At 36.9% G+C, this 13,114-nt stretch overlaps 1 protein-coding gene across 3 annotated transcripts in view; it reads left to right on the top strand.

The window, feature by feature from the left end:
* AEBP2 (AE binding protein 2) overlaps positions 1-13,114 on the top strand; it is a 53,964-nt gene that overhangs the window by 12,841 nt on the left and 28,009 nt on the right. For all 3 annotated transcript variants that reach the window (XM_027838811.1, XM_027838809.1, XM_027838810.1), the window contains exon 2: positions 7,064-7,271. In XM_027838811.1, the coding sequence (XP_027694612.1) occupies positions 7,064-7,271 (208 nt within the window). The remainder of the gene's footprint in view (positions 1-7,063; positions 7,272-13,114) is intronic.

Here is a 13,114-nt window from a genome sequence, read left to right as displayed (position 1 = left end):
TTTTACAGATGATGAGGGGCAGCTAGGTGGCCCACAGGTTAGAGCACTGGGCTGGAAATCTGAATCGGAAAACTCTTAGGTTCAAATCCAGTCTCAGACACAGGGTGACCCTGGCCAAGTCACTTAATCTTTTTTGCCTCAATTTCCTCATCTATAAAGTGAGCTGAAGGAAATGCCAAACCATTCCAATATCCTTGCTAAAAAACATTAAAACTGAAAAACAACTGAACAACACAGAAATTGTTTTCTTTCTGTTTGTATGATCCTTTTCTTTTTTTGTCTTTTCCATTCCAGTGATCTCCTCAACTCTCTCCTTTTCTCTTTTACCTTCTCTTTTCCTGGCTCATGCTTTCAGTTGTTGCCTATGCAAATTATTTCCACATCTGTATTTAGTCCTAACTTTCCCCCTGCACTCCCATCCATGCATTTGCAATTTACATATCTCTTGGTCACTCAGGTATTCTTGTGGCACCATAAATGGGAACATAATCAAGCTCTCACTGTTTATCTTATACCACCAAACTTAGAAGATGTTTATAGTAGTCACTTCTTCCTCACCAGGCATCTCTGGCACCATGGATAAGGCATTGAACTTATAGTTGGAAGATCTTAGTTGAGTCCCACTTCTATCACTTCCTAGTTGTTTGAATTATCAGCTTTAGTTTTCTCATCTCAAAAAAAATGGGAATAATACCTGTTGCTCTTAAACTTTTACAGAGTGTCAACATACTTTTGGAATTGTTCATGTAAATGAGAAACCTCAACCTAGTTCTGTTTGAATTAATGAGGCTTCATGATAACTCAGATGAAGAGTTGGAAAGTTGTCCTATTTCTTTCTCTTTTTAAAAACATGTTTTTATTTTTATTATTTTATGTTCTGTTTTTTACGTCATCATAAATAAAAAAGTTAAAATTTTTGAATTAAAATATATTTAATTAAAATTTTTTTAAAGACATAAGTGAGAAGGGGGAAAATAGCACATCTGTTCAATACATTGAAAAATCCAGTAACATAATAGTCGAGGACCTTCTACCTCTACAAAAGGGTGGTTTGGGAATGTCCAATTCAATCAAGTCATGCTTGATCTATAATTTTGTTACTTTTCCTTTTAATTATTTGTGAATCATTCTTTCTGCTTACATTGTTGACATTGTATATGTTTTCTTGGTTCTACTTATTTCACTATTCATGGAGATCTTTCCATGCTTCTTTGTCTTCACATAATTTCTTACAGCATGGTAATACTCCATTCTTATGCCACGGTTTGTTTAGCCATTCCTCAATCAATTAACTTTTGTCTACTTTGTTTTCCAGTTCTTTGTTATTAGTCCACTTTATGCCCCAGGGTTGTGTTTTGGATCTACTTTTTCTCTGTCATCATCAGCTTTGGTGGTTCAGCTATCCTTTTTTTACTGATGGCTTTTAAAAATTCGTTTACCACTCATTTAAAAAAGTTTCAGTTCCAAATTTTCTCCCTTTAGCCCCTCTCCCACACATTGAGACACCAAGTGATTTATCAGTTATGCTGGTGAATTTATGCAAAACTTTTTACTACCCATGTTATGCAGATGACTTTTAAATTCATATACAAAAATCTTCATTTGCTTTTCTGAGTTTCCAAGTACTTCTGGACATTGTCACTTAGGTATCTCCTACATATCTCAAATTAAACATATTTAATTTGAATAGTTCAGATAGTTCCTTATCATTTCCTTAAACCACCTCTTCCTCCTAACTTCCGTTTATTTTGTTAGAAATGGCACTACCTACATTCCTTTAGTCACCCATGTTTATAAACTTTGAGTCAGTCTCTTCTTTCTCACCCCTCGTCCAAGCAGTTGCCAAGTCTTGTCAGGTCTCAGCAGTATCTCTCATATCCATCCTTTTTCTCAATTAATCATACCACAACCATTCACCTCTTGTTTAGACTATTTTAATATCCTCCTGATTACTCTCCCTGTCTTTAGCTTCCACCCTCTCCCATATTTATCCTTCACTGTTGCCAAATTTTTATTCCTGAAATTCAGGTCTGTCCATGTCATTCCTTTGGTAAGAAGCTTAGGTGGCTTCCTATTGACTCTGTGATACAACCTCTCTGTTTTGACCTTTCTATCCCTTTATAGTCTGACTCTCAGCCTATTTTTCCTGGATGATTATACATTCTTTTCTCTTTGCCTCTCTTTTCTGTCCAAACCAGCCTACTTGCTGTTCTCCAGTACATAACATTGCACCACAATGCCTTTATTTAGGCTGATTGATTCTCCTCTCCCCTAATGCCTAGAATTTTTGTCATCTTTGACTCTTGGAATCTGTCCTTCACCTTCGGCACTAGTCCTTTTCTGATTCTTCTAGTTAAGGATGGGTAACCTGCTGCCTGAGGCTACATGTGACCCTCTAGGTCCTCAAGTTTAGGCCCTTTGACTGAATAAGTTCCACAGAACAAATCCCCTTAATAAAAGAATTTAAAGTCACATGTTGGCTCAAGGCCTCAGGTTCCCCACCCCTGCTAGAGTAACTAGTATGGGTCTATTAACCTTCCCAATGTTTTTTTTTCTCTATTTCTGAGGCTGAAACTAGTAGGGAATGGTTAGCTTTCACTTGGGAAGGAATCCAGTATACCTTTACTGTTCTTTCTCAGGGCTCCCTGAACTCTCCTTCGTACTACTACATTATGGTGGCAGAGACCTGAAAGAGGTTTCACTTCCTGAGGTCATTGTTGTACACTGTTCCATTGACATGGCTCAAGACTGGATCAGATGAGGCTACAGTGGCAGAAACTCTACTGGAGCCACTCCTGTTCTAGTTGGTAGTTTCTCTTTGCTCTCCCAAGTTACTTTTAAAATATTTTGTATTTAATTGCCTATTCACCTAGAATCTGTTTGCCTTCTAGTAGAGTGTAAGCTCTCTGAGAGCAGGGACTGTTTGCATTTTTTTGTTTGATTCTTTGTCTAGTACAGTACCTGGTACATAGCTTATTGAAAGGAATTCTTGCTAAAATTGAAGGAAACTGTTTGTTCACCGCCATCATTTATTTATTTATTTTTTTGTGAGGCAGTTGGAGTTAAGTGATTTGCCCAGGGTCACACAGCTACTGTCAAGTGTCTGGTCTGAGGCCATATTTGACTCCAGGCCCAGTACTCTATCTACTTTGCCACCTAGCTAGAAGCAAATAGTTTTGTAGCATCTGTTTTTACAGTCAATTCAATTTGGCAAGTTGCCAAAACAAAAAACAGCTCTTATTACTGGGTATACAAAGGAAGTCCCTTAGGGAGCTTTGTATAGTTCTTAGGATACTAATATAGTATTTGGTTTAGTAGATAATAGTTAAGGGGGAAGTATAGGTTCATACACTGTCATTTTGATCTATTTCTGTACCTTCATTTTATAGATAGAAAAATCTGAGGCCTAGAGAGGTTAAATAACTAAACATAGGTTATACCTCCACCAGAGCCTGTTCTATAGTCTCCTAATTCTCCAGTTCAGCTTTTTTTATACTACTACACCAATCTAGACATAGGTACTTAGTAATTAAAGAGGACTACGAGGAAGGTGGAGAGGACTCAAGTGGTAAAAAACATCCGGTTAATTTTTGTTTATAATATGGAAGCATTGACTTAACCTAGAAGCATAACTAATTAAAAGTTGGAGACATTCCATGGAACGTGAATCTCCATAATCACATAAATCAAATTTTCATGGGTCTGAATTTTAAAGACAAAAATTTCATTTTTGTGAGGTAAGAGAAAGAAGGAATAAATAGCTCAGTTTATTTTTCATATCATAGGCAAATTGTAAATAACTTCTGCTACAGTTTATGTATCTGAACATGTAATTGATTAGTAACTCTGTGGGATGGTACAGTATTTGGGTAGAGGGGTGGTCTTTGAATAAGCTACAGATCAAGTAATTAAGTATTCCAGGTTTAATTATTGGGTAATGCTTCCAAGTTAGACATCTAAAAATCTGGAAGAAGAGAAAATCCAGATATTCCTGTGACCCATATGCTTTCCATTTTCTTTTGGGCACAGTATGTCTCATAATGGAAGGCAGCCAGGTGTGGGGCTGGGATATCTACCATCTACCGCAAAGCATTGACTTCTGTCTGTGCCAGCGCAAGGCAACAGAAGTTGACTCCTGCTCCAGGTCCAGTGTCAGGTCCAGTGTCCCAACCATAATGTTAGGAACCTCAGGTGCAAAGAGGAGTAAACCCTCTCCTTGATCTCAGGCCTTCCATCTCCTGTTGTTCCTGTCCCTAGAAGAAAGAGGAGGAGGATAATTGGTGGGAATAAAATGTCTTTCTGCTGTATTCTTTCCTGCCATGTCTCTACCTTTTCACTGCGGGAAGAAGAGGAGTAGTGAAGCAAGGTTTCCTATCTAACCATCTGAACTTCTTGTTATTCCCATCTCAAGGCATTTGCTTCCCTCCAAATCTTTTTTGGGAAGAGGAGTGGCACCCTCCACTCCATGAGAACATTTTTATACTTGGTCATACCCTCAATATTCCAGTGATTATGAACCCCTATAGGTTACCATTCCAAATACCAGTCTCTACCACCTACACCTACATCTTTCTCCTTCCATCTGAAACTGGTGCGTCCTGTTGCCTCTAGTCCATTATCCAGCCTCAGTTGGGAAGAGAAATGGTGTCCTATACCCTGTAGTTCATCTAAACCCCATTACCCTTCCACTCAATTCCTTATTCCCATCTCCTTCAACCTCACTTCAAAGTTTCAAACAAACACCACCCAACCCTTCCACTGTACCCTCTAGAGTGCCTATTCCATAGGCAACAAACTTCCCTTCATCCTAAATCTTTACTTCTCTTACTCTTTTTTTCATCTAGCTACTACTGAAACCTTACTCCATTCAGATGACACACCATCCTTGGCCACCCTTTCTAGTATGGGCTGTACTACTTCATTCATTCCCTTCTGCTTGTTGGTTGAGGCAGGGGAGTTACAATACTCCTTGCTCTCAGTTGACATTTCTAGGTTTTTTTCCCTTTCCTCTATCATTTAGTAACTTCTCCTGAGGTTCATGCTATTCATCTCTACCACCCATTCAAAATCTTGTTAGCTGTAGACTGTAGACCTACACATTCCTCTTCTTCACTTTTACTGTCCCACCCACCTTGATCTTTCTATACACACAAATGTACCAACTCCACATTCAAGATTTCTAGAATCACCGTATCTGACCATAATAATCTTATTTGTTTTTCCTTTCTGCCTCTGCGTTCCCTTATAAAACCTTTCTCTATATCCCTACTTGGACCTCCATAATCCCTTGGTGTGAACCAGGTAATTCTACACTATGCTCCTCTAGAATCCCTAGTTTCCTTATTTTACCATTTATTATGTCCTGCCAGTCGTCAGCCTTGGATCACTCCCATCATTTACCAGCTTCACTCCTATACATCTGCTGCTGAATTTTCAACTATTTTGACTGCATCCATTACAAATCTATTATACAACCTCAGCTGGGCCCTCACTGCTGGTAGACATTCTATTTATACCTGCCTAACATCACTATCCCACTCTCCATAGTAGTGGCTTTTCCATGCCTTTTAATTCCTTCTTAAACTTTTCATGATTTCCCTGTCCACTCTCAAATGAGAGACACTTTACAGAAAAAGATTGAAGCCATTGTTGTGAAGTCTCTCCACTGTTCTCCTTACCAAGACTAACCCCTTTGCTTGTTCACGTGATCCAATTTTATTCTGTCTGCTCTAAGAGATTAGATTGCCCCTTCTTGTCATTCTTACTCTTTCACTTATTTTCATTTTATCCCTTTCTACTGGCTCTTTCTGTGCTGCCTACGTGCCTTCCCTATCCTGAAAAGCCCCTCATTTGATCCTTCCATACTTGTTAACTATAATCTTCTGCGTTTTCTGGCTAAACTTCTTAAAAAGGCCATCAGCAATAGGTGCCCCCACTTACTCTTCTCTCACCCCTAACCCCTCACAATCTGGCTTCTAACCACATACCTCTCCAAAATTACTAATCTCTTAGTTGCCAAATCTAGTGGCCTCTTCTCATTCCTCCTTGACCTGCAGTCTTTGATGCTATTGGTCCCCCTTGCCTCCTTGATATAATCTCTTTTCTCTAGGTTTTCATACACTACTTTTCCTTCCTATATAACCAATGCTTCTTTGTCTCCTTTACTGGATTCTCTTCCAAATCATGCCCTCTAATTGTAGATGTCTCAAGGTTCTGTTTTGGGGCCTCTTCGTTTTTCTATGCTGATGATTCTCAAATCTACTTCTCCTGCTTCAGTTTTTATGCTGACCTCCATTTTATCATCTTCAACTGTCTTTTAGACATCTTAAACTGTCTTAAACTCAATGTGGCCAAAGTATAACTCTATCCCTAAACTTTCTTCCACTCAGCCACCCTTTCCTATTACTCTATAAGGTAGCACCATCCTCCCAGTCCCTCAGGCTTAAACTGTCATCTCCCATATCCAAGCTCTTGCCAAGGCTGGTCCACATCTCTCAAATATGCCCCTTTCTCTCCTGACACTGACAATACACTGGTTCAGGCCCTCGTCATCTTATACCTGGACTATTATTGTTAATAGTTTGCTGTTGGTTCAGCTTGCCATAAGTCTCTCTCTACTCTAATTCGTCTTCCATTCAGCTACTAAAGTGATTTTCCTTTGATCATGTTACTCCCCCCTACTCAAACTCCAGTGGCTCCCTGTCCCCTCCATAATCAAGTCAAAATCCTCTTTGTCATTCAAAATCCTTTATAAACCTTTCCAGTCTTATACCATAATATCTGCCATGTATACTTTGATCCAGTGACACTAGCCTCTATGTTCCACAAACAAGAAACTCCATTCCTTGATTCTCTGGGTAATCCCCCATGCAAACTCCTACAGAGCAGGGACTGTCTTTTGCCTTTATTTTTTGCCTTTATCCCTAGCGCTTAGTACATTTGTCATTTCTAAGTTTTAATTCATATAGAATGTCAAGGTTAAGATAATAGAATTCAAGTTGTAATATTAACTAATTGTTTGCAGCATGTCTGTATTTCTAAAAAAATTTTTTTCTTTTTACAGCATAAGCAGTACTATAATGGATGTAGACAGCACAATTTCCAGTGGGCGTTCAACTCCTGCAATGATGAATGGACAAGGAAGCACTACTTCTTCAAGCAAAAACATTGCCTATAACTGTTGTTGGGACCAGTGCCAGACTTGCTTCAACTCTAGTCCAGATCTGGCAGATCACATTCGTTCCATACATGTAGATGGTCAGCGAGGAGGGGTTGGTTTTATTCCTTTTTTCTTTTCTCACATCCTCACCACCCTATTTAAATTATTTTGTAATTTAGAACTGCTACCTAGCTGTTCTTTTAAATTACTTTGTGGTTATATATGTTACAATTTTTTAATATGTTTTATTATACATGTCATTTCTCTTTTCAAGTGGAAATGCATTTTGTATTATTATATGAACACCAGTTTACTTAGTTGTGATGTTACCTAGTATCTTTTTACCCCCTCCAGTTCATCAATATAGGTTAAAAGCAAGAGGGAAAAATTCTCTGAACATTTTAAGTGCGATAGAATACAACAGTTTTTTTGTTGCTATTGCTTAGTGGGTTGCATTTTATCTTTTTCAAGTAAAAGATTCTACCACTTAATTTTGCTCTTTGTTTTTCAGTCTTATTTAGAGGTAAAATATATTTTATTGATGACTTGAAACTGTCAGTGATTTCTGAAAGAAAAACACCCTCCCATGTGACAAAGAACAACCATCAAACTAAAACATCCAGCATAATGATCACATCTGACCATACATAAAACATTTCCTCCTGGTCATCTCCTCTTTTGCTGTTCTTGGAATCTACCTTTAGTTCTGATACTCAGAGCTTGGCTCTGATTTCTTTATTAAGATTTTTGCACTCATTATGCATATTGATCTGATTTTACTTATTTTGCTCTATCATTTCTAACTTTACTTGCACACAAATAATCATTATCTTCATATAGTAGTTTTTCAGTCATTCTGCAAACAATCATCCATTTGACCATTTATCAGCTATTGCAAGAAATGCTGTCAGTTCGTAGAGAACTCTTTACTGCACACAAATAATCATTATCTTCTATATATAGTGGTTTTTCAGTCATTCTGAGAATGATCATCATCTGTTTGGCCATTTATCAGCTATTGCAAGAAATGCTGTGATTATTTGATATTTATTTGGTATTTGACTTTCATATTTTATGTACCAGGGAGTAGTATTTCTGGGTCAAGGGGTATGAATAATTTAGTTGCTTTTCTTGAGTAGTTCTACACTAATATCCAGGATGGTTGTTCCTATTCACAGTTCAGCCAACAGTGCAATAGTGTGTGCCTGTCAAGAGTCCATTTATTATCAACTCTTTTTGTCATCTTTGCCAGTTTGCCTGGTGCCTTAGTAGCAGAAGGGTTTGTTGTTGTTGTTGTTGTTGTTGTTTTTTAGTTTCAAGGTAACAAGGTTTCCTTATAAAGAAAGATATCACCACTATAAAAATTCAGTTCAACATAAACATTCAAGCCGTGTATGCTTTGAGTTAGAAACAATCCTAGATTGTTAGAGACTCCTGTTACTAGCAGTAGTTATGTTAGCCATTTGTACTAAATGGCAACTGTTACTTGGAGCTAAAATTGTTCTAGGTGTCTTTAGACCTTACCCCAGGTGTAGGTGTACTTTCATTAAATCACTTTTGATCTGCGTGGGGTTGTGGGAGGAGAGGTAGAGTTGAGGATATTAGTACTGTCAAAATAGTTGTTTTGAATACTGAGTGTAAGGAACTATAAACTTAAAAGAATATTGTGGATAAAAACTAACTTTTAAAAAACAGGCTGAATTTACTGTACATGATCTCCACCTTTGCCACTACCAATCTACTCTTTTATCTGCATGTTGTTTCTTTTGAGATGCAGTAGTGCTAGCTTAGTTGGCTTGCTGTGTCACGTTGCTCATGTTGCTCACGTTGCTTAGTGATTACTTCCAAGACTGCTTTAATTTATATTTTCTTTTTAAGTTTTTTTTTTTTTTGAAGAGAACCAAAACTTGATTGACTTTGAATTTTTATTCTTGGATCTGTAGGAATCTTTGAGTCAGTCATTATATTTTTCAGGTGCTTAATATGTTCCAGGCATTTTCTGTACATTGAGGATACAAAAAAAGACAAGAAAGTCTCTGTCCTTTACATCTAACACATTACTAGGTTTTAATTGGATTCTAAATTTTCAATGTCTGTATTTCTAGGAGGTCCATTAATGAATCTTTGGCACATAATAATGGCAAAAACCAACCTCAATGGCTAGATATATTGTAACTCAGTCTGAGTTTTATAATTTGTTTATGCTTGCTGGCTAGTGCTGAGAATCCAGTGTTAGAAGATGTCTAGCAGAGAGTCTCATTTTGTCATCTGATAAAGTGTCTTATACTAGACTTCTGTTTTCAGTAACATCAGATATGTTCCTGCTTATGGGCTGGAATAAATGAATAAAGCCAAATGAAGAATATCTTAAATCAAAAGGATCTTTGATTCTAATTGTTTACATACTTATCCCTACACTATAATTCAAGAACATTATTGTACCCCAATGTATTCCCATGTTCTAGTATTTATATAATAATATGCTAAGCAGTCTTTACAAATATTGTATCATTTAATCCTCTCAACAGCCCTGGGAGGTAGGTTCTATTTTTCCCAGTTTACAGATGAGGAAATGAAAGCAAATAAGTAAGTTGCCTAGCAAATACGTAAGTTGCCCAGGGTCACGCAACTAGTGTTTTGAGGCTAGATTTGAACTTGAGTCTTTCTGGCTGTAGACCTAATGCTCTCTTCACTATGCCACCTATCTGTATCTCTTTTATTCTTTACTCAAGTTCTACAATTTTTTTTGAACATCCCTTCTCACTCACACTAAGAAAGTCATATCAATATAACAAATTTTTTTTAAAGCAAAAGGAACAAAAAATGAGCAAAGCTTATCAGTTTGTTGGAAAAAAATCTGAAAACCTGTGCAGTATACCAATACCCATTGACCTCTACTTGCAAAGCTGTGGGATAAGGGTGTCTTCTCATAATTTCTTTGGAGTTATGATTGGTTGCAATTTTGTAACATTCACTATGTGTATTGTTTTTTATGCAAATAAGTTAAAATGTTTATATCTTTTGACCCAGAGATTTCACTACTATATAAAAAGGAGATCACTGATAAGAAGAAAGTCCCTATGTGCATCAGAATTTTTGTAGTAGTTCTTTTTGTGATAGCAAAGAATCAAAAGCAAAAGTAGAATCCCATCAGTTAGGAAATAGCTAAGCAAACTAATACATGAATATGTTGTAAGACATGATAAATATATTTAGTGATGCAGAATGAATTAGGACAGACCCAAGAAAACAGCACAATGACTGCAACAGTGTAAATGGAAGAAAGTACAACCACTCTCAAAAATCCAAAGTGATTGTTGTAAAATTTTACATTAAGAAATTTTTTTATTCCTTTGCTTTTATATCATCTTTTCTAAAGTATGGTCTTTCTGCTCTGTGTTCCCATTTAAAAAAGGACCAGGTTCGTTGTGTAGAATTAACTGAAACTGGCCAACAGAATCTGACAGTATATCTAATGTTCCACAATCATAATAACCCTGCCCCTACAAATAAGGGATGTAATTGCATTTTTTCAGTTCTTTTTCAGCGTAACCAGTATAGTTACACCAGGAATTTAGTTTTGTTTCTTTTTACTTTCCATTTATAGTGAGATGTGTATATTGTTTTCATTTAAATTTCTACAATTTCTAGTTTGGGACGGGACGGGACCTCAAATTAGAAATGAACCTTCTTGTACCAAGAATATTTGAGTGGTTCAGAGTGCCTGTATAGGGAAATCTATTAACCAAGGCTAAGTACAATTATAACGACTGAATTCTTGGGTCCATGCTTCTGCGTTTCAAATACTGTAGCAAAAGTTTTGGACCTTCTGTCCACTTATGTATTCCTGAGTTGTTTATGCTGTACAAGCAGGTTTTCACTCTTGAGGAGCATTAGTCCTTTACTCTTGGGATTTGATTGTTAAGTTATCCATGTGGTTCCTTTTTTTGATATTTTGTTTGTCTTAAGCTTTTCTCACTTATTCTTTTCTGGACTCTCTTCTTTGGTTGGTTTCTTATTTTTCTTTTTTGTAGGATGGTATTTGAAGACTTGAAGCAGGCCAACCACCCCATGGTGAGATAGGAATTCTGCCTTTGAGAAATAGTTATGGTGGGTTTAATCATCTTGAGGAAAGTAGCCTCCAAGGCCTTAGGTAATACTTCCATAACTTTAATACAACATAATGGATGGATATCTAGCTGTGTAGTCAGGAAATTTCTTCAATAATGGATTATTAAGTTTTTTTCCACATGAATAAATTGTTGTGCTGAAGTACATTTCATTTGCATTACTGTTTGGATAAATTTTACTGCTTTAGAAGTTTTAATTCAATTTCCTGATGTGTGGCTAGATTCTCTGTTACGTTGCATTAAATTCTTTTGCACTGGTTATATTAAAAATCCTACATAGTGATGTCACATACATACTTAGTGTGCAGTGTTAATGAAAGAGGGGTACATATTTCTGTACTGCCACATAGGCCTATATAAATTATGCACACTTTCAAACAAATACACTGGTACATTTGTTCAAGGAAATTGACCAAAGTGAAGGAGAATAAGACTGCCCCCCCCCCCCCACCATTCCCAGTTTTGTACCAGCCTTTTTCATCTTGGGTATTCTGGAGAAGATCCTTCAAGGTAAGGTACTACTAAGGATAAACCTATACTTAAAGAAAAAAAATTAAGGTTTTCTGGAATTTTCCAAAAGAAGGGAAAGCCCTCCCTTAAATTTTGAGATAACAGCTTTCTAGATAACATAGTCGAGAGCATTATAAATCTGAGACTCCAGTACAAAACATTCTTGGACAAAGTTTCATATCACATAAACATGGTGCTTGATTATTTTCTCACTGTTTGATTGTTATCTTTCCCTTAACTTTGTTTTTGCAAAGTCTTTTCGATAATTACCCATATTTATATAGTACTTAACAATTTACAAAGCATTTTCCTCCCAGTGTCCTTGTGACTGAGCAATTAATATCCTTTTAGAAATACGGATATGAAGGTCAAAAAGATTTAAGTGTATTACCCAAGGTCATTTAGCTAGTAAAATGTCAAAGTTGTGACTTCCCAGGGGTCTCTGATAACAAACCTAGTGTTCTTTTCAGTGTCACTGCCTCATCATTCTGATATTGGATTTATGTGATATAATGTCTTATTTATTACCATTTCGCTTGTCATGTCTGCATTCATAAAATTAGGCTGTCAGGATTTAAGTTTTTTTTTTTTTCCACTTGCTAAAACTCATTTAATAGCTGTAGGGATTATGGGCACTTATATAATCACTTACCCTTTTAGAATTACCTGGGGACAGTGAGAAGTTATGACTTGCATGTGGTCACAAGGCTTGTATGTGCTGGAGTAAAGACTCAGACTCTAAAGCTTCTTTGAACTGGTTGTCCTGTAGGTATATTAAACCTAGCCTATCTAAAACAACATATCTTCCTGCCCCCGAACTGTATCATATTGTCTCATTTTTATTACTATTGAAGATAGCATCATCACCCCAGTCGTGGTGTCACATTCAGTTCCTCTTTCATCCCACACATTCAGTCCATTGTCAAAGTTGGTTGGTTATGTTTTCAGAGCATCTTGCATATGTTGCCTTCTCTACTTAAATGGTCAGCACTCCTAGGCCCTTCTTGTACTCTTGCAGTAGTAGTTTTTTACTGAATGTCTCTTCAAGTCTTGCCACTCCAAACCATTCTCCATTCACCTGCCAGTGTTACCTTGTTACTTAACTACCATTGGCTTTCTGTTAATATCTCCAGTAGCAGATACAGCAAAGTCCCCTAGCACTTAAATCTCTTCACAGTCTGGCCCTTTCCTACCTTTCTTGCCTTACTACACTTTATTGTTCATGTATTCTATAATCCAGCTGCTATAGCAGACTATTCCTTTAATACTGTATCACCTGCCCCTTGCTTTCCTTGGTTTCTTTCAATACAACTCA

This window comes from Vombatus ursinus, unplaced genomic scaffold, assembly GCF_900497805.2.
Source record: "Vombatus ursinus unplaced genomic scaffold, bare-nosed wombat genome assembly UNPS02014830.1, whole genome shotgun sequence".
In the NCBI taxonomy this organism is placed as follows: Eukaryota; Metazoa; Chordata; class Mammalia; order Diprotodontia; family Vombatidae; genus Vombatus; species Vombatus ursinus.
Note: the sequence above shows the minus strand (reverse complement) of the source record. Positions and strands in the feature narration are given on the sequence as shown.